This window comes from Vigna unguiculata, chromosome 5, assembly GCF_004118075.2.
Source record: "Vigna unguiculata cultivar IT97K-499-35 chromosome 5, ASM411807v1, whole genome shotgun sequence".
In the NCBI taxonomy this organism is placed as follows: Eukaryota; Viridiplantae; Streptophyta; class Magnoliopsida; order Fabales; family Fabaceae; genus Vigna; species Vigna unguiculata.
The window spans coordinates 41,392,756-41,413,942 of record NC_040283.1 but is presented as its reverse complement, the minus strand read 5'-3'; the positions used below and the strand labels follow the sequence as shown (position 1 = coordinate 41,413,942).

At 34.0% G+C, this 21,187-nt stretch overlaps 3 protein-coding genes across 10 annotated transcripts; 1 reads left to right on the top strand and 2 right to left on the bottom strand.

Moving 5' to 3' along the window:
* Nucleotides 1-342: 342 nt before the first annotated feature.
* On the bottom strand, nucleotides 343-3,891 carry LOC114185138 (universal stress protein PHOS34). Its single transcript, XM_028072680.1, has 3 exons — nucleotides 2,987-3,891; nucleotides 1,303-1,350; nucleotides 343-620 (listed from the first exon to the last, which is right to left on the bottom strand). Exons 1-2 carry the CDS (start codon nucleotides 3,675-3,677, stop codon nucleotides 1,343-1,345), a joined length of 699 nt encoding a protein of 232 aa, XP_027928481.1. The 5' UTR covers nucleotides 3,678-3,891; the 3' UTR covers nucleotides 343-620; nucleotides 1,303-1,342.
* A 6,379-nt stretch (nucleotides 3,892-10,270) lies between these two features.
* LOC114185136 (PGR5-like protein 1B, chloroplastic) lies at nucleotides 10,271-15,016 on the bottom strand. Of its 8 annotated transcripts, XM_028072678.1 has the most exons (12): nucleotides 14,747-15,009; nucleotides 14,538-14,642; nucleotides 14,131-14,249; nucleotides 13,783-13,949; nucleotides 12,928-13,129; nucleotides 12,784-12,819; nucleotides 12,551-12,650; nucleotides 11,882-11,958; nucleotides 11,630-11,700; nucleotides 10,865-11,035; nucleotides 10,619-10,692; nucleotides 10,271-10,483 (listed from the first exon to the last, which is right to left on the bottom strand). In XM_028072678.1, exons 6-12 carry the CDS (start codon nucleotides 12,786-12,788, stop codon nucleotides 10,373-10,375), a joined length of 609 nt encoding a protein of 202 aa, XP_027928479.1. In that variant the 5' UTR covers nucleotides 12,789-12,819; nucleotides 12,928-13,129; nucleotides 13,783-13,949; nucleotides 14,131-14,249; nucleotides 14,538-14,642; nucleotides 14,747-15,009; the 3' UTR covers nucleotides 10,271-10,372. The 8 variants fall into 8 exon arrangements, 7 of the variants coding, with proteins under 7 accessions (XP_027928479.1, XP_027928473.1, XP_027928475.1 ...); XM_028072672.1 differs by having other exon boundaries at nucleotides 12,784-13,129; XM_028072674.1 differs by having other exon boundaries at nucleotides 12,784-13,129; nucleotides 14,538-14,626.
* A 2,418-nt stretch (nucleotides 15,017-17,434) lies between these two features.
* On the top strand, nucleotides 17,435-20,383 carry LOC114185134 (G-type lectin S-receptor-like serine/threonine-protein kinase At2g19130). Its single transcript, XM_028072670.1, has one exon. The coding sequence runs from the start codon at nucleotides 17,661-17,663 to the stop codon at nucleotides 20,166-20,168; it is 2,508 nt and encodes an 835-aa protein (XP_027928471.1). The 5' UTR covers nucleotides 17,435-17,660; the 3' UTR covers nucleotides 20,169-20,383.
* The last annotated feature ends 804 nt before the right edge of the window (nucleotides 20,384-21,187 follow it).

Below are 21,187 nucleotides of genomic sequence, written 5' to 3'. Positions count from 1 at the left end.
TTTTAGAATTTGATTACAATCCAACCCTGTTTTGTGAATCATTATTCAAAGCATGGACAAGTCCACAGGACCCAAAACTGTGTTTACGGTTCACGAGAATTTCCCTTTCACTAAACTAAGGTTTCCTTTACGTGGTGAAATAACTACTCACAGCTTGATCTCTACACTTTATTGCAACATTAATAACCGTTTTCCCTTTATTATGTTAATTTTGATTTAGTTATAGACGAACATCAAAACACAAACACAGCGTGATCAATGCAAATATTGTTTAGTTTGGGGATGTCCAACTTTTCTTCAACATAATTGAACTGGAGTAACCGGACAAAAGTAAGACAATAATAAAATGAAACTTTTTGTTGCATCTTAGATCTATCATTGGGTTCCAATCATGAAGTGGATCAAGAGCCTCCAAATCAAATGTAGAGTAGAAAGGTAGCATACACAACCCTGCCAATGGGTATGAAGCAATGTAATAACAAACTTGTACAAAAACATACACATGCTAACCAACCAAATATCCAATTTACAGTGTATAGTTTGTTCAACCAAAGAAGATACTTTTCAAGTTTAATACATTCTTCTTCATTTGACACAAGCCTGGCTGCTGTGAGCAGTTCCTGTAAAAAAAAAAAAAAATCAATGACAGCAAATTTGAGTGGATATGCTACGAAAAAGAAAACTGCCTACAAGGTAATAACCATCATTTATTATTCAGTGAAATTTTTCATAAATGAAAAATCCACTGTAGCCATGCATGAGTGAAATAAAATCAATACAACATTATGAAATTGACATCATTGGTTAATTTTATCCTTGGCATTACAAATTTGGTTCCCAATGTTAGAATCTAAACTGGGCAAGATCAAATTGCCTTATAGTTGCTAAAATGGAACACTAAAATAACTTATAGTTCCCAAATTCAAGAGTAAATTGACCGTAATTATTAAAGTCAACAACTAACTTTGCCTTTTCTTAAGGTTGAGGATTAAAAGGACCAATGATGTCAATTTCATAGACTGAATTGCTAGTTTGATTGTAAAGAAAACGTGATTCAGAGTTAATGAACTTATAGTCTTGGAATAACATTGGGGTTGAGGTTTTTCATATTCCAACCAATTCATTTCTTTGAAGATAATGCAGAAAAAAAAAAAAACGGGGAATACCACTCACAGTTATCAATCGGTGTTACTATTCATTTACAATAGGATTTAATCCAACCGCAATCAATAACAACTTGTATTTAAACTTGAGTAAGGATAAAATGGTAATTGATAAATTGCTGATGCATTCATGCATTACCTGAAGTTAGTAGGGATATAAACATTGCTCTATACTCTCCTTAAGCATCTGTACATACACCAAAAATAAGCAGGATAAATAAGAAAAAAAACTAATCAACTTGTAATAATATACTCCCAACTGAAGTTAATAGGTGAAATCCTACAAGGATTAGGTTATTTCATTATTTGATGGCGTCTCTAAACAGCAAAAAGTATTGATTTTTTTTATTCTTTATGCTAATCTAGAACTAAAAAAGGAATAAGTAGTCTCCTTGACAAAAATAAGCTATATTAAAAAAATAAATACCCTTATTTTGGTTTGTATTTCCTTTTGCCAAGATATTACTTTAGTAACTCTTTCCTTTAAAGCCTCTCAAATATAACATTAGTCTTAGTGTGTATTGGTGAAATTTGTAAGTTCTATATAGGGTATGGCCAGCCTATATGAGTGTTCCCTAGGCCTATAGGTCATGGGAAGTTATCTCCCAATTGAATACCGTTGTGGGAAAAAAAGTAGGTAGCATATGGTGGATAGTTGTAAAGTCCACTTGGAACATATCATGTTCGGATTGGTTTAGTACCTTCAGCATTTAACATGAAGAATTGAATTGTAGTACTCATACATAAGAAAATAGGTGAGCAGTGTTATAAGCCTAACGGATATGTTTTTAACATAAATGGTTAAGGGCAACATATAACGAGTTATATTTTGAATTTGTAAAGCTTCCTTAGGTAAACAACTGTATAGCAATTTTGAATTTGTAAAGCTTCCTAAAGTGTGTATATTTCGAATTCTATTTAGTTATTGCACATGTCATTTTAACCACTTCTGGTTCCTACTGTCTCATAGTCTAGGTAGCAACTTAAAAACCTTAAATAAGGATGTCTCACAGACAGTTGTATTTTCTTATTGCCCAAGTCACTTTAAATTTAGATAAGGAATGGTTTTAAAGGTCATACAAAGCTTTTCTCTTATTTCTGCTGTTGTGTCAACCGGCACGCCAGTTCTCTATATCTGTTTCAGATTTCCTCCTCTATTGCTTCAGCACGGAAGTTACCATGTTTTGATTACAAATCTGGGTCATGGTTTCCCACATTTAAGAAGCTAGAAGTTATTGCTTCCATGTTTTTAAACAAATGGACCAGGTTTCTCACGTTTGTAACGTGTGTGAGTATCAAGAAAAAACCTTGACAGGGAGCTCCGTCGATAATAGAACCTAAACATGAGTCCTGATAATTTGTCCACAAGTATTCATAAGGGCCAAAAAAAAAAAAACTAAATGAACTGAACTTCTTTTATAAACCAGAGTCGACCTACGTATTCCAGTTCTTGGATAAGTTAAATGTATGCTCCTACAAAGTTGACAAACTTGATCATAGTTTATCTGAGAAACTCAAATCATTTTATCTTCTTACAAGTTGTTATTATGAAGAATATTACTCAATCACAATCATAATATCATAGCTACTTTTGACATGTTCACTAATCTCTAGTCAATATGATAACTAAGACAAATACCAAATTTGACTGAAGAAAGTAGCATGCATATCTAAGTAGTATCCAATACTTAATCCTCTCCGTTACCAATGCTACACGAGTGAGATAATTAGTCAAACCAACTATACACTATGCTATGTTACATCATAATACCGAAATTATGATAGTTACGGTGAAACAAATGGATAATAGGATGAAACCAAACCTCTGTGCTCATCGGAAGCATCATGATACACCTCGTGCTCCTCCTCAGGCACAGGCGGAAGCTCCGCCTGTTCCCCAACCAGAACATCGCCGCCGTTACCGTTGCCACTACCGTTGTCGTTCTCCTCGGGGTAACGCACGACCACAACGGGACACACGCAATGGTGCACGCAGTAATCGCTGACACTGCCGAGCCTTCCTTTGGCGGCTCGCTTGGATGCGCCGAAGCCGCGGCTTCCCATGATGACGGCGCTGAGCCCGAGGCGCTCCACTTCCAAACACAGCCTCTCCTTCATGTCGTGGTCCTTCACAATGTGGATCTTGAACGGTATCTGCGCCTCCACCAGCGGCTGCGCCACGTCGCTCGCCTTCGTCGACGTAAAGTTGTCGAAGTCGTCCTCCAGCTTCCGCCGCGACTCCTCGTCGCCGCCGTCGCCGCCAGCGCCGCCCTCCTCCGCCACGCTCAGATCCACCGAGCCCCAGTCCGCGCCGTACAGTACGCTCGTGGGACGCACGTGCAGAAGGATCACCACGTCGCCCGGTCGGAGGTAGTTCTGAACCGCCCACCGCACCGCGTAAGCACTCTCGTCGCTCAGATCCACCGCGATCGCGATTTTCCGTTGCGAACCCGTCATGAGCGCGAACCGTGGGGAGAACGCCGGAAGCGGAGGGTCCGGTGATTGTGGATTCATTGCGAGCGAATAACCGCAGAGAACAAGAAAAGTTGAAGGTCAATGCAAAAGTTATGAAACTTTGGGAAATTGATTTTGAACAATTGATTTATTCACGGTCCTCACGGTTTAAAGACTCTCTGATGAGAGGTTTCTAGAATTTCTTAATTTCTTAGTTATTTTTCCCCTCACTGTCTTCAAGCGTCAGCAGAACTCACTCTGTTCTTTGAAACTGGAAACTTTAGTGTGTGAAAGGGTGCGTTGGTCTTTTGACATTCGTTTATTGTTCTTTTTTGGATTACGTCCCTATTTCTTCCTATCTAATTGGTGATTAGATTATGCTTAGTTATCAATTCACCTGCTAATTCCGCCTAATCTATGTTTCAATATTCACCAATTAATTATAAACCATTCAACTTGGCTCTTTGCCACACACAGAAATCGTATACTAGTATTTAGTGTCAGATAAAGTAATATTCTTTTAATTCTCTTATAATTTTTTATTTTTTAAATCCATTTTAAATTATAAAAAATGAATTACATTTTTGATAGATATTTATGTTGAGGAAGTAATTAATAATTTACGGTTATTTTAAGTGAGAAAAATTAATTTATAAAAGAGGTAGTTGAGGAGGGTAGTTAGAAGGGTGTTAAGGATAGGGTAATTGTCCTTAGCCAGGTTTGTGTTGAGGAGAAATGAAGAGAAAAAGGGTAAGAAAGTGGAAAGAGTTTTGAACAGGGACGTGTCGAAGGGATTTGATTAAAGTGAGGTATCGCAAATGATAAATGGCAGCTTAGGTGAGAAGAGAAGAAACGAAGAGAATCACAGTGCATCAAAGTCTTGGGGTCGATTCTTGTAACATAATGAATGGTGTGTTGCCATGTGGTGCAGCAAATGAACGCTGTTGCTAAATTTCAAAATGTTTTCAATAACAGCTGGTTTTTGTGATGTGTTAATTGAACCTGACTTCTCTGTTACATCCATGGCTAATTGATTCAGCCTTGCTGGATTTGGATTTATAGCAGGGAAGTCATTGTCCAATCAATGCAGGCACTTCAAGAAAACGCTTTATCGTAACCGACTTTTGGATTTTACCGCTTTTAAACATATTTAAATTAAAATAAAAATATGGCTAAGAAATTAATTTTAAATTTAACCAAATTTTACAAAAATAATTTATAAAGTTACGTACGGGAGATCATTAATATATCTTTCACATCAAAATATGTATATAGGATGTTAATGTATAATATGATAATACGAGATAACGATTCAAATAATAAATAGTAAATTTGATTAGGATAAAATTTAACTTATATTATATTAAGAATTAAACCTTAAATATAATTCAATAGGGTGAACAAATTATAAATTTCAGATTAAGATAAATTTTAATACTCAGACTTTTGGTCCTATGATTAAAATATACTAAGCAAATTAAAATGATTACTTTTAGTTATAGATAAAATATGTTTTTTTTTTCTTTTAACTCTCGGTTAAAATTGAAATTAGTTTATTTTTAAAATTTAAATCAATTTAGTATTTTATTTTTAGAAACATTTGAATCTAGTATTTCTTTTAAAGACTTCGATATGTTTTTGTGTAGATGATAATGAGAAAAGAAAAAAAAAAGTGTAGAGAATATCTTTTTTTCAGTTTTTTACTTCCTTTAATATGTTTTTTTTTTTTAAGTTGATTTGACGTTTCAAACTCACAATTAGCATTGAAGCGAAAATGTGTCAAACGGTATAAATAATTCAAATATTATAATGAAACATGTTTGAAAACGTCAAATAAACTTAACAAAATTTGATTAATAATACTAAATCTACATTTTTTTAAGTTGGGAGATTAAATTGGACTAAAATTTTAAAGATAAACTAATTCTATTTTTAAGTAAAAATTAAGGAAAAATATATATTTTACCTTTTAATTTTATTCTATTGAGAATTGATGCCATTTTTGTAGTCTTACATAATAAAGTTAATTCTATCACTGTTTTGGACCCTATGCCACCACACAATTATTAACGTAAAACCTACTTTTACTTCTTACTGAAAATAAATAATTATGTACCATTTCACGTTTATATTACCAAAAGAATACTAAAAATCATTTAAAAACATATTGGGCTTCGAAAGTCAAATACCCAATTAAAGCGTTAGTCATGATCCCAATCTTTTGGGTGGGCTTGTTATGACTTCTAATTAAAACTAAACAAAGCTTGACGCACAAATAAAAAATGTCGAATTACTTGTTTTGTATACAACTTTCTGGAACTGATCTTCATAAACATGTTAAATTTACAATTACATTAAATACTAAAAAAGGTTTACTATTTATAACAATCTTACTCCATTACAACAAATTTATTTTTTCATAAAAATGGTTACAATATCTATTGCCAAAAAATTCCTGTTATTATATTAAAAAAATGGTACCGTACCACTGCTTTTTCAAGAATTGATTTAATCCTCATTTCACTCTTAAAGATAAATTTCAGGTTGAGTAACCCATAAAAATAATTAACGAACATACAGTCGTCGAGTGATTGTGTGTTGATATTTTTTAATTTTTAAGAAATTTAATTTAAAATTAATTACACATATATAATTAACTTTTAAAATAGTTATTAAATATAAAATTGAAAAAAATAAATATATAAAAAAGATTTTAAAATAATAATTTAAAATAAAAAAAATTAAAATAACAGTTAAAAATAAATTATTTATAAAATAATTAATTTATAAAATAATTAAAAATAAAATTAATATTATAGATTATTCATAAATAAAAAAGTCGTTTACGGTTTTTTTAATTGTTTTTCTTCTTTCTCCGCATGTTGATTTCTCTTTCGTTCCGCGATATGTTTTTTTTTGTTTGGCAATCGATGCTTAATGTTATGGGCAGTTTAGTTAAATTCATCTTAGAGTAATTGTTAGTTATTTTATTAAATAATTATTTATATGTTTTATTTATGAAGATTAGCTTTAAAATTTAAAGCTCTTTTGGAGCTTGGTTTACAAATTTTTCATGAAAATTTGAAAATATCTAATACTTTATAGTATAAAATTAAATTAAAGCATGACATACTTTTTCTAAATATAAATAAATTACAATTGTTAAATTGTTTGATTATAACGGACAATATAACTATATTCCTTTAATACTTGCCTTTGATTGTTTTGTACTACAATTTTTGAATATTTAAAGTAGGGAGGGTAGAATAATTTCATTTAGTTAATGTTTGGATAGAATATTTTAATGAAGCAATTATTTTTTTAAGAATTTAGATTTTTTTGTAATGAAATGCTTTGTTTGGATAGAGAAATTAAAAAGCATTTTAAATGCAAGCATTTTTTTGAAAGATTTCAATTAGCTAAATTAGTAGAAATTTCAATACCCTCAAAATAGGTGAAATTTGAAAATTTTGTCACTCAACCTCACATTCTAGACGATTCAGACGTACCTGACGACCCGGACGGGCTCGATGACCCGAACGTGCCCGACAACCCGGATGGGCCCGACGACTCGGACGAGCCTGACGACCCAGATGGGCCCGACAACCCGGACATGCCCGACGACCCAGACGGGCCCGATGACCCAGACAAGTTTGACGACCCAAACGGGACCGACGATCCAAACGGGCCCGACTTAGACGGGCCATACAACCCGGACGAGCCCGACGACCTAAGCGGACCCGACGACCCAAACGAGCCTGACGACCCAAACTAGTCCTTCCAAATCATTGAGCACGAAAACCCGGACGAGCCCGACGACTCGGACGTGCCCGACGACCCGGAAGTGCAGGACAGCGCAGACAGGCCCGACAAACCGAACGAGCTCGACGACCCGGGCGGGAACGATGACCCAGACGGGCCCGATGACCCAAACGATCTCGACGATCCAAACAGGCCCGAAGACTCGTACGAACCAGACTATCTGGATGATCCCAACAACCCGGACGGTTTGAAGGGGCCCGTACGTGTTGTCGGGCCCGTTCGAGGCTCAGGCCCATCTAGGTCGTCGGGCTTGTCTGGGTCGTCGGACCCATTCGAGTTGTCGGGCCCGTTCGGGTCCTCGGGCCCATCCTAGTTGTTGGACTCGTCTAGGTCTTCGGGCCCGTCTGGGTCGTTGAACCTGTTTGGGTATTCGGCCCCGTCCGGATTGTCGGGCTCGTTCAGGTCATCGGGCCCGTCTTGATCGTCGAGCCCGTTCGGGTCGTTGGACCCATCTGGAGCATTGGGCCAATGACCTAAACGGGTTGGACCGGGCCATATTGACGAACTTGATGGCACAATCGTGCAGTATGGGCCGTCAGGCCTCTAGATCATCGGGCCACCGAGCCTGTCTGGGCTTCCCAATCGGTCCAACTCGGGTGGGTTGTCGGGTCTAACCAATCCGGTTGCGTAGTTGGGTCTGCCCGACCCATCTGGGTTGTCGAGCATGTTTCCAAATTTATCATGAACTCAAAACATAATTAAGCGTAAAATAAATATTGTTAAAATTAAATTTTATCTCACAATAAATTCAATTTTTTTTCCAAACAAGAAATTGAAATTTCAGGTATTTTAATTTCCTTATCCAAACAAGTTATTTAAAAAATGAATGGAATTTAATTAAGGGCAATTCAAATACAAAGCATTTCAATTTCTAAGCATTGTTTAAATGCTCCATCCAAATACAATGTTAGGGATGTAACATGGAAAGTTTTATATGTTAATGGGTTTAATGTGAATATTAATGGTACAGTAAATGATTGTTCTGATTTAGCTTAATGTGTTGATAATGTGTTGATACATTTAGAGAAAATAAAGGTGAATATGTTAGTGTTTTTTTTAACTTTAATAGGGGTGCGAACTTTTATTTATACTAAGTTTATAGGGGACATTTATGTTTTGGAGCATGCTTGGATGTAGGATTTAGGATTTTAGAGGTTTTGGTTGGAGAATAATTTTTTTCAGTATGTCATGGTTTTTTGGATCAATAAGTGATTCCTTGGAATCTTAGGAGGAGATGACGTCAATGTTTGCATTTTTGTAAATATATAGTTCAAAATTTTTCATGTTTTTCTTGAGGACAATTATTGTGTTGATAAGTTAGCTAATTTAACTTTGATTTATAAAGAATAATACAAGTGGTTTAATTTTTTACTTCCAAATATTTATTTAAATTTTTTTCTTAATTGATATCATTTGTTTATGTTTCGTGAATTATAATTTTTATAATAAATTTAGTGTGATCTCCGATGTTTTATATTATTTTACTTTTTTTCTTTCAATAAATTTCCATTCAAGATGCCCACCATAATATTTATAATTATGCAATTAAATATATACCTTGTATGTAAGATCACATTAAATTTTTTTATAGCTTATTTTCTCTTTTTATTTATTTTTTATTGCTTTTGTTATTACCGGTGGGATTCTTATCCTCTGTAACATATACAACTATCTGAGCTTGAGTCCATTTAAATCTAATTTCTAACTTTCTATCACATTGATATGACATTCTAGTCTCACACTCATTAACGGTGAATCAAATCAATCAATTAGTTGGTACTGTTTACTTATAGTTTTAGTAATTAACTAGTATGAGATTCGTGTTTACGCAAAGGTCGTTTTTTTTTTATAATTTAGATTAAAAAATTAATATTTTTATTGTTATATTTGAATAAATTATTTATTTATATTATTATATTTTATTATTACAATTACATATATGATATTTAAATAATAAAATAAAAATTAAATAATTAATTACTATTATTTTTTATAATTAGTTAATTAAGAGTACATGGAAGCTAATGTAATGTTAAAATTTTAAATAGAAGAACATTTAGTTATAGTGAAATTAAAACAATAATAATATTGGAAGGTTTTGACATATGGAATAAGAAAAAAGAAGTTAAACTTAAATTATTTTGAATAAAGAGTAACATTCAAATATGAATAAAGCAAAAACATACTGTGAAATGTAATCTTATTAAAAATTTAACATGAATTCAAGGTTAAAGTTAAAAAAGAAATACATAAGATATTGCTATCAATATAGACATTGACTCTAAGTTAATTGTTTGATTTGTATGCACATATTTTATGATCAGAGTGATTAGTTATAATATTATATTAAAATAAAATCTATATGTGCATAAAATGTGAGTATATTATGAACTTTGGTCCCGTGCAAAAATATTGTCCACACATGAAGAGTCAACTTAAAAAAATGAAAAAATGTAAATATATTGTGAGATGATATGGTCATTATTAAAAAAAGTAAGAGTAACCTGGAATTGATGTTAAAAATTTTAAACAAAAATACATGTAGGTATCGTTATCAACATAGACATTGAATTTATAATAAAAGTTAAACATAATACAATTTTTTTTATAATTTAGATTAAGAAAATTAATATTGTTATTTTTATATATGAATAAGTTATTTATTTATATTATTATATTTAAATAATAAAATAAATAATATTTTTAATATTATTATTAGCATTTAAATAATTACATGTATAATCATGTGTCATGAAAACTGCAGGATCATTTTTGGTGGATGAATTTTCTTTCAGAGGAAGAGAATGAAAAATGGAAGAGAAATTCACATTAATAACATGCATTGCAAATTGTTGCATAACGATTCTCAATTGTAACAGTTTAGTTTTTTAAACAGCATTTGCAAGAGTTTCAATTAAAAATATAATAAAACTCTAATTTGCTACCTCTACTTTTGTGCGAAATTCTAATACGCATTCACACACATGACAATCTGCTCTATGAGGTGACTCAATATTCCTGTCCATTCTCACAAATGCAAATACCTGAAAGAAAATTAATCCAGCTCAATGCAGATAATGAAATTAAACCTTACATATGTGCAGTGTCTCACAAGTTATCAACATAAGTTGAGGGACAGAATGGAAAAGAAACAATGGACAGTTATCATAGTGACTGACCTCTTCGCCACAATTTGGACACGCACCTTTTAGTGCCACCAAATCATTCCTCCACAGGCCTTGAAGTACCTTAACTGTGAAAGGACAGTTAATTGAATACAGATGTAGAAGTAGTGACAAATTGACAATATCATCAATATTTGAATATTTTGAGGTATACAATGAAATTTTCCTATAAGGAATTCATAATTGAAGGGAAAAAGCATAAGATATTGAAGGGAAAAAGCAGAAAAAAAGGGTTTTTACCTGAAGCTGAAGCAATAGGGTAGCCGATGATAACACCCAGCCCAAGGAAAATAAAGTTGTTCAGCAAAGCCAGAAACCCTACTCCAAGTGTTTGGCTACCAAGTGATACGCCTGAATCGAATGCATTTTGATAAGCCATGCCAACAGTGTATGATATGGGCCCAACACAGGCTAAACTGCCAAATGCAAGGAACATGACCCATGTGCTTGCTAAAGCAAAAACCATAGAAATATCTTCCTGCCCTACGACCACATCTTTCAATATTGTAGAGAAGAAACCAAGAAGAAAGGAACACAAGGCAGGGAGCCCTATGCATTCTAGCCAGATAAACATATAGCAAGCTACAGACATTCAATAGAATAGAAATACAACAATCATATCACACACAAATAGAAATTCATGAGCCACTTAGTAACATGTTTGAATGAGTGAAAAGGAAAAGGAAGAAGAGACAAATAGCAATGCATTTTTTTTTATTTGGTTGAAAAGAAAAACTAAATATTATCTTTTTAAATGTAGGAGTTATTTGTGTGTCATCTTATAAGTTACCAACAAATTCTTCTTATTATTAATATTATTAATTATAACACTTAGTAATCACAGTGACCAATACGTAAAGATTTCTTTAAACAATGACTATTAAAATTTATCTTAAATGATTCTGTTATATAAGAGTGAAAGGCATAATAAAGAGATAGTGCAACAAAAACTATGTTAGTACTTGTGTTATGCAGAATAAAGAGATAGTGCAACAAAAACTGTACCTTTAAAATAAAAAAGTCTTTTACAATTGCCCTTGTAATTGATTGAGCCAGCCACAAAATAAAGGGAATGGCTGCAAACCAAGTTAGAATAAAACTATATGGCTTTGGAATCTACACTTAACAATTCACGACATTAGCTAAATCATTGAAGGTGTAACAATATATATAAGAAAAGAATGGAAGAAACCAAAACAAATCAAAAACTTAAGCAGGATGAAGCTCTCACACACAGAAAAAATGAGAGTTACTCACAATCCAAGTGCAACCACAGTAGCTGGGGCGTTCAGCAGGAACATCTTCAAGTAGTCAACAGACAGGTCACTGTAGACCTGTAAAATGATTCCAATTAGTAATTAAGGAATTAAAATATCTAACTTTTTAACTGATCTCTGTCTAAGGTTCAATGTTCAGAGAATGATTGATTCCCTTCCAATTTTTTATTTAAGAAAAAAAATCACAACCATAACTCGGCATTGCCTAGCAATTAATTTCTCCTTGAAATCTGTTATGAAAATTACATTATAGAAACAACTGGGAGATGCTCATTCATTTCCTCTGTTTTCTTCAAGTGCACAAGAGATCAACTTTTAGAAAACATAGATATACTCAGACAGAGTACATTCATACTCCAATGAATCAAAATACAAACAAATTTAAGAACAGAACAGACAACAGAATTTTAAAATAGTAAACGGACAAGGACTTAATTTTTCTATCCTTCCATCTTCAATCCAATTCAATTTTCAAACCAATCTCTTCCCTTACTTTCTTTCCCTTGTATAAAACAGAAGGAAAGCAGAAAATTGCAAATACATACTACAACACTTTATTCTAAACTACTGAGAGTGTGATAAAAAATTAGCGACCAAGATTTGAGATCACAACCCATCAGAGACAGGTGACAAAAGAAAATAAAATCACCTTTGCATCAGCAAATGTGGATTGCCTCCTGATACTGCACTTAGGATACTTGACAACAGACTTCGAACCAAGACAACAGAAACTGCCAATCCAATAGAAGCTAGATGGAATTTCGTCATACACAAGACAAGCAACATAAAATTAGAGTTAGCATATATACTTTGTTTTGTGAGTAATTTAACAGAGTTTGGTAGCATCAGCAATAGAGTTTCCCTTCTATAAACAACACTTACATCATTCTCTTTTTCTCTTCCCTGTAATTCCTATACCTTAAAAATGAAATGTACACTAATAATTTTATAGAACCCAAAAAACCATAAAAAATGTGACAAAAAAAAGAAACGCAAACACACATGTCCCAAATTCTAAAATCTCACCATATCTAGAACCAAAGGTGCAACCCTCCTCCTTCAAACTTATTTGGCAGACCAAAACAATGCATGTCATCTAACACCAGTAAAGCACACATCCTCGAAATTGAGGTCAAGTCAAAATCATTTGAGAATGATGCATTAAGTGTAGGGACATCCTTTAAGGTCGACTGTTCTGAGAACCCTCCTCTAGCAATTGTGATAACACCTAGTCAAGATGAAATTAAATAGAAAAAATGTTCAACATTTTCTGATAACACAACTAACCTGATTCACCATCCCAACCATGCATTTAAAAACAATGACTAAGCCATTCTAAGCAAGAGTGAAAACCGAGGACCACCACTCTCAACAATTCACATACTTTGTTATTCATGCTTCTAAAGATAAACTTTTCAATTAATAAGAACAATAGCAACTATATCCAAAAAAAGCAAAAGTGACCATTTATGTCTCGTTTCTTATTTTATTTATTCGTACAGATCAAGGGGAAATACATTACGTTTAACCTCAGAAAAAGTAACAGATCCAAGCAATGCATGGTTGGGGGATTCTATGTCATCTGGGGTCATGAATCACAACATGATTCTGGAATGCTTCCAACAAACCAATGCTTTCTTCCTTCATGAAAACTTTCGCTCCTTCACCACATAATAAGAATAGAAGATACAATACAACTTTTAAAGTCTAAGGCTCCACTTCATTTTGTGAAGAAACATTCATACAATGAAAGCAAATACATGCCTGGTAATTTCAAAGTGAAAAACTAAAATCTCATGTTATTCATATTAGAAAGAAACTACCATGGTCATGTTTAACAATGCAGCCTGGTTTGTTATTAGTCCCAAGTAGTCTAGTTACCTTCTCATCCAAGTTCCAACACGCGGCATCATTTGGATCTTTGGTTGGGAGTCAACATTGAAGTTGGCCAAACATAACCCCCTTGCTATCAATTATTGGCATTGCTTTCATCTTCCTCATTAGATGTTTAAAGTTTAGCAGACCATGTTTGCTATGAAACATACATCCTGCAATTTCAGCCACAGTTGTGTGTTATAAGTGTATTACATTGACAAAAATATGTAACCTCAATAGTAGTTTAGAATCAATGTTCTAACATTACAAAATCATTCGTAGATTATAATTTTTCCAATTGGTAAATTACATAATTAGATATTGCGAAGGTAAAGATAAATCATGTTTACATACCAGTTGGAAACGGTGCAAATGATTTAACACATCTTGCTTTTATAAGTTCTAGATTTTCAAAAGTCATTACCATACCATCATCTGCAACACCCCGTAGAATCAATTTGGCCATTGGAACCCTGATCAAACACAAACAATGTGGGTAAAAACTTTTCTATTTCCAACATCCTTTTCTTTCGTAAAAACTTTTAAATGAGAAAAATAGAAAATGAAAAATAAATTAACTCACATAAACCAATATTCAAATACCACTAAATCTGTAAAATTAACTTTACAGAACCAAACAAATCCTGAACTTACCGTTTATCAACAACGTATCAACAAAATCCTAGAAGAAAAAAAAATTTGAAAACCACCAAAAGAAGATTAAAAGGAAGAGACAAACTAACGAAGAGAAATAATAGTACCATCCTGAACACCACCATCATCGGAGCCAATGCCTATCCATGTCGTCGTCCTCGTTATATATCACGACTCTCTTTGATACGTAGAACTTCTTCAAAAAAAAAAATCTAAAACACCATGAAATAAGTTCATATAGGAAAACAAAACCTAAAAAACCTATAAACAAAATAAAGCTTAACAGGAAGAAGAAAATCCATCATAGTTACTCCACCATGAAAGATCTTCACATGCTTGTATGAAGTTTAGTTACTTTCTCGGTGTCGGAAAGTGGGATTCATTCGTTGAGAGGTATGGATTATAGAAATGACCCACTTCATGTTGGTGGGTTGGCTGACCAGAAAGGTATGATTTTTCCCACAATTATTCCATCACAGTCATTTAAAATATGGTCTTTCAAAATAAAGGTCGGCGCCCAAAATTGGTGCACATGTCCAACTGAAGTAAATCTATCAACTCAACTCAGAGTACTCTTTCCTTTCACCAATTTCAGAAGCGGGAAAGTCTAAATGACTATTTAACTCAAATGCTTAAATGAAAAAGAGGTTGACAGAAAGGTTAAAATAGTATTTTCCTGATCACACATGAAAGACCGGAGAAAACATTTCTAAAACAGAACTAATTGACGAAAAAATCTGATAAATGGACACGTGTCAATTATTGAAAATGGGGTATTTTGGTATTTTTCAAAGGTGTTTGTTTTCATATATTTTAGACTGGACTATGGACTTGCATAAAAACATTACTATTCAATGTTGTCAAAATTGGAGAGATGGTTGAATCAATAAAATTACAAGTTGAAATTAAAAGTTTAACTTGATTTGTACCGTTTTTAGTTAAATATTATTTGTTTTTTATACATAATAGTCTCATCATTATGTTTTAACCGAGTTATTTTATTCTACCTCTTCGAAAGAAAAGAATTTAAATCAAAATACTTAATAGCATGACGGTAGATTTATATAAAACTTCAACCCAAAGCACACATAATGGAATCGTAGACAGTCAAGTAAAATTCAATCCATGAAATCATTTGATCTATGGACAACATTGTTGTGGTAAGGATTGTAATGCCAGAGGAATAATTACCACAAGACATGGAGGGGGAGGTCATAAGCGTCTATACCGTCAAATTGATTTTCAACAAAATGAAAAAAACATATATGGTAGAATCGTAACCATAGAATATGACCCTAATCGAAATGCATCCATTTGTCTCATACACTATGGGGATGGTGAGAAAAAAATATATTTTACACCCCAAAGAAACTATAATTGGAGATACCATTGTTTCTGGTACAGAAGTTCCTATCAGAATGAGAAATGCCCTACCTTTGAGTACGGTTTGAACTATTGATTTACGTAATTGGAAGTAATCAACTAGGTTTACGGTGAAACCTAGAAATCGATCATTGATCCAATTGAAGTACCTCTACAGGATAGACCTCAACAGAAAACTGAAGAGTATCTTTGTACGTGAGAACAAAAACGGTAAAAAAAAAAGTATATTTTAAGAATAATTCAATTTCTCAAAATTAACTTATAAGATATGTAAGATGAGGGTTATACTTATATATTTGAAATTGGTTTTATATCTAGTTGATATGAAACTTTAACAAAAAGTATATTAGTAGGATTATTTTAGTACATCAAATCAATTTAAGTACACCTTTCTCATTCAACCTTCTAAGGTGCATTTTAAAAACACAAATAATATCTCAAATATGATAATGGACTCTTGACAAAATATTACTTGGACTTGATATTGAAACTATTATTTTAATTTATTTTAAATCCATTATCAACCGTAAATCTATTAAAAACTAATTAATCAAAACACATTTCTTAATTAATTCCCAACTAGTAATACAAGAGAAGTTAAATTGTCTCGCAGTCAAAACTTTAAACACAATAAAATTTTCAATTTTTGTTATTTATATGTTGGAAAACTTTTTAGTTTTACAAAACAGCAGCTCATACTTACAATCTAAAAATACCCTTCATCAAATGTACATTTACATAAATATTTATGATCGTAGTGTCTAATATGAATGTGAAAGTCTTCGAAAAAGAACCACTACCTTTTACGTCGCTTTAGCACGAGGACAGGAAAACACCCCCTCATCACCGTTATTCGATGGAGCTATGGTAGGATCATGTCAACATCATGTACAAATTTACTTACCACCCAGTATTCATTTTAGATTTTATTCTATGGTGAAAATCTTAAACTTGTTTTCCATCAATTATACGCATTAATTCACTCTTCTTTTTCCAACTACCCTCTCAACTTGATCACCAAGGTCTTAATCTTCATTAAAGGAAGAGAAAATGATGTATAACAATACTTCAATATTTTTCTTTAGCCTTATCTTAGTTTAAGTGAATTAACATTACATTATATTTTTGAGATTAAATGTGATTTTAAAGTCTGACATTTAGGAAAATAGGAAAGTTAACTATTATATAAAAAAGAAAATTGATAAATGATTACATTAAAATTTTAAGACCAAAGGTGATGTTCTTGCGAATTGATATATTTTTTGTTATGGTGTCTCCTTAAACAAAGATGCTAAGGTAAGGACGATCTTGAGTTGTTATTTCCTTTTATTAATGGTCTTGCTTTAAAGTTTAGTCAGGTTTAGGTTATTGATAAAATGATTGTTCTCGTAAGATTAAGCATTAGCCTGAAGAGAATACTGCTTCACATTTCTCACGAACTTTTCTGAATTCGAATTATTGTTATAATTAGATATTGAAAGCAAAGCGGCTCCTATACTTCTGGTATAAAAAATCAGGAGATATTACATTGCACTCCATAACAAACAGAAATATTATTTTAATTTTTCAAATAATGTAAGGTTTCAATTCATAGTGGCTTGATGGATTATTACGAAAAGAAGTTTACAACTCATGACAACGACGCATAACACATGTTTCGTTAGACTAGTCAGAGCGAAATGCGCCGATGAACACAACAGGATGAACACAACAGTCGCTATTTGCGCATTAAGTAACCAGACATTGTTGCTCCTTCATTCATGGGTTCTATGTCTGTTCCACTGCACCGAAATCCAAGTACAATATCTCCTTTAATTTTTCACAGCAAGTTGCTAACTTAAAACACCATGAAGAACCCATGGTTCTTCTGCATCTCTCTTCTCACCCTATTCTTCTCTTTCTTCACCCACAATTCCCTTGCGGCTCTCACAACCGTATCAGCAAACCAAACTCTCACCGGGGACCAAACCCTCGTCTCTGAAGGTGAAATCTTCGAACTGGGTTTTTTCAAGCCGGGTAATTCCTCTAACTACTACATAGGCATATGGTACAAAAGGGTCACCAAACAAACAATAGTTTGGGTAGCAAATAGAGACAACCCTGTCTCTGATAAGAACACTGCCACGTTAACAATATCAGGTGCCAATCTAGTTCTCTTGGATGGATCTTCTAAACAAGTTTGGTCGACAAACATGAGTTCTTCTTCCAGTTCAAACTTGGTTGTAATAGCTACTCTCCTCGATTCCGGGAACCTTGTGTTAAGAGAAAGGCATAACGGTGCTTCTGCTTCAGAACCTCTGTGGCAGAGTTTTGATCACCCAACCGACACGTGGCTTCCGGGTGGCAAAATCAAACTGGACAATAAAACAAAGCAACCTCAGTACCTCACTTCATGGAAGAACAACGAAGATCCTGCGACGGGTCTTTTCTCTCTGGAACTAGACCCCAAAGGAACCACTTCTTATTTGATTCTTTGGAACAAGTCTGAACAATACTGGGATAGTGGTCCTTGGAATGGGCACATTTTTAGTTTAGTACCCGAGATGAGGGCGAACTTTCTCTACAATTTCACGTTTGTGTCGAACGACAAAGAGAGCTATTTCACATACTCCATGTATAACTCTTCAATTATATCTCGGTTTGTGATGGATGTCTCGGGGCAGATCAAGCAACTGTCGTGGTTGGAGAATGCTCAGCAGTGGAACTTGTTTTGGTCACAGCCGAGACAACAGTGTGAGGTATACGCGTTTTGTGGTGCGTTTGGGAGCTGCACTGAGAACTCCATGCCGTATTGTAATTGCTTGCCGGGTTTTGAGCCAAAGTCACTGTCTGATTGGAATCTGGAGGATCACTCAGGTGGGTGTGAAAGGAGAACGAAGTTGCAGTGTGAGAATTTGAATCCCTCTAAAGGGGATAAGGATAGGTTTCTTGCGATTCTCAACAAGGCGTTGCCTGAACATGCACAATATGTGGGATTAGGGAAGGCAGGGGAATGTGAATCAACTTGCTTAAACAACTGTTCCTGCACGGCTTATGCATATAACAGTAGGGGGTGTTTCATTTGGATTGGCAACCTTTTGAATCTGCAGCAGCTATCTTTAGATGATAGTAGCGGAGAAACTTTGTATCTCAAACTTGCAGCATCTGAGTTTCATGATGATAAAAGCAGCAAGGGAACTGTTATTGGTGTGGCTGTGGGATTGGTTGTTGGCATTGGGGTTCTCTTGGCCATTCTTTTGTTTTTCTTGATTAGGCGAAGGAAGCGAATGGTTGGAGTAGGAAAGCCTGTGGAGGGTACGTTGGTGGCATTTGGGTACCGAGATTTGCAGAATGCAACGAGGAATTTCTCTGAGAAATTGGGAGGAGGAGGGTTTGGTTCTGTTTTCAAAGGAACTTTGGGAGATTCAAGTGTGGTAGCAGTGAAAAAGTTGGAGAGTATTAGCCAAGGAGAAAAACAGTTCCGGACGGAAGTTAGCACAATAGGGACAGTGCAACATGTTAATCTTGTTAGACTGCGTGGATTCTGCTCTGAAGGTGCCAAAAAGCTGCTAGTTTATGATTACATGCCAAATGGCTCCTTGGATTTCCATTTGTTCCACAACAAGAACAGTAAGGTGTTGTTGGATTGGAAAATGAGGTACCAAATTGCGTTGGGAACAGCAAGGGGACTAACTTACCTTCACGAGAAGTGTAGAGATTGTATCATACATTGTGATGTGAAGCCAGAAAACATTCTCCTAGATGCTGAATTTTGTCCCAAGGTTGCAGACTTTGGCCTGGCTAAGCTTGTTGGAAGGGATTTCAGCAGGGTCCTCACAACCATGAGAGGAACAAGAGGTTATCTTGCTCCAGAGTGGATTTCAGGGGTGGCTATCACTGCAAAAGCTGATGTGTACAGTTATGGAATGATGCTTTTTGAGTTTGTATCCGGTAGGAGGAACTCTGAGCCATCAGAAGATGGCCAATTTACCTTCTTTCCAACCTTTGCGGCAAATGTTGTTGTCCAAGGTGGTCCTGTTGTTAGCCTTTTGGACCCTGGTTTGGAGGGCAATGCTGAGACTGAGGAGGTGACTCGAATAATAAAAGTTGCTTCATGGTGTGTCCAAGACAATGAGGCTCACCGGCCAAGCATGGCTCAGGTGGTTCAAATCCTTGAGGGGATCTTAGAGGTGAACATGCCTCCGATTCCAAGATCCCTTCAAGTGTTTGTTGAGAACCAGAAGAGTTTAGTCTTCTACACCGACTCAAACTCCACACACAGTTCACAGGAGAAGAGCAACGTTTCTATGACCTCCTCTCAAGCCAGAAGTAACATCTCTTCAACAAGCTCCAAGTCCACGGGAGGAGAAAATTAGAGTACAAATTGGTTTCTCTTTGTTAATAAAGGTGACTAATGCCACTTTTTGGCTTTTACTAATGTAATTGTAATGTATGGTGTAATCATGAGATTTGTTTTTCCATGTTGGTTTTATATTCAATCAATATGTTCTTTGACATAGTTGTTACTGTACTCATTGATTTGGTTTTTTCCTATTGGAATGCAACAAAGATGAAAGGCAATTTTCATTAACATTAACTTTGTTTTTGTTTTAAGCTTTTATGATCACAATTTCATGTTGTATTCTATCTGGCTTCATAATTTTTGTATTTAAACAAATGTTATAACAACACTGTTGTCTGTTAAAAATCATGGCGGCTGAGATCCTCCGACAAACACATTGCAGCTCTATGCCAACTGCCACATCTTCCAACTCGCTCACGCCAACAAAGGAAGAAACTTCCCACAATCCTGAACTATCACTCTCACATTCTTCATGATGAATCGAGGATGGAGTTAAACAAACCCATTGATATGTTAAATGGAAAGTTACAAATGCGTTGGGTGGTGGTTTGATATTAATAGTTTTCTGTATATGACTCCATTTGTATCTTTATGGGAAAAATGATATGAGTAGATAAAAACCAATCATTCTCCTTTTCTATTACCTAAGCACATATAAGAATTTTTGCTTGATTTCTCCAATTCACTATTGTACCAAATCTGTATTTTAAAATAATTGAAGATAAAGCAAAAACTGTAGGTATAAATTTATCATTGTATTATTAAACCAGAAAAAATAATATGCCACAGACAGAAACAAAAGATAAAGACTAGAATTTAAGTGTTCTATGATTAATTGCTCCTGTAACAACCAATTAATTAAGTTTGGTTATAAAATTTGACCACCTTATTTTCTAAGTAAAACAAGTTTTTTTATATAGCTAGACAACTATATATATATATACATATATATATATATATATATATATATATATATATAGGGTTTATATATGTATATATATATATATATATATATGTATATATATATATATA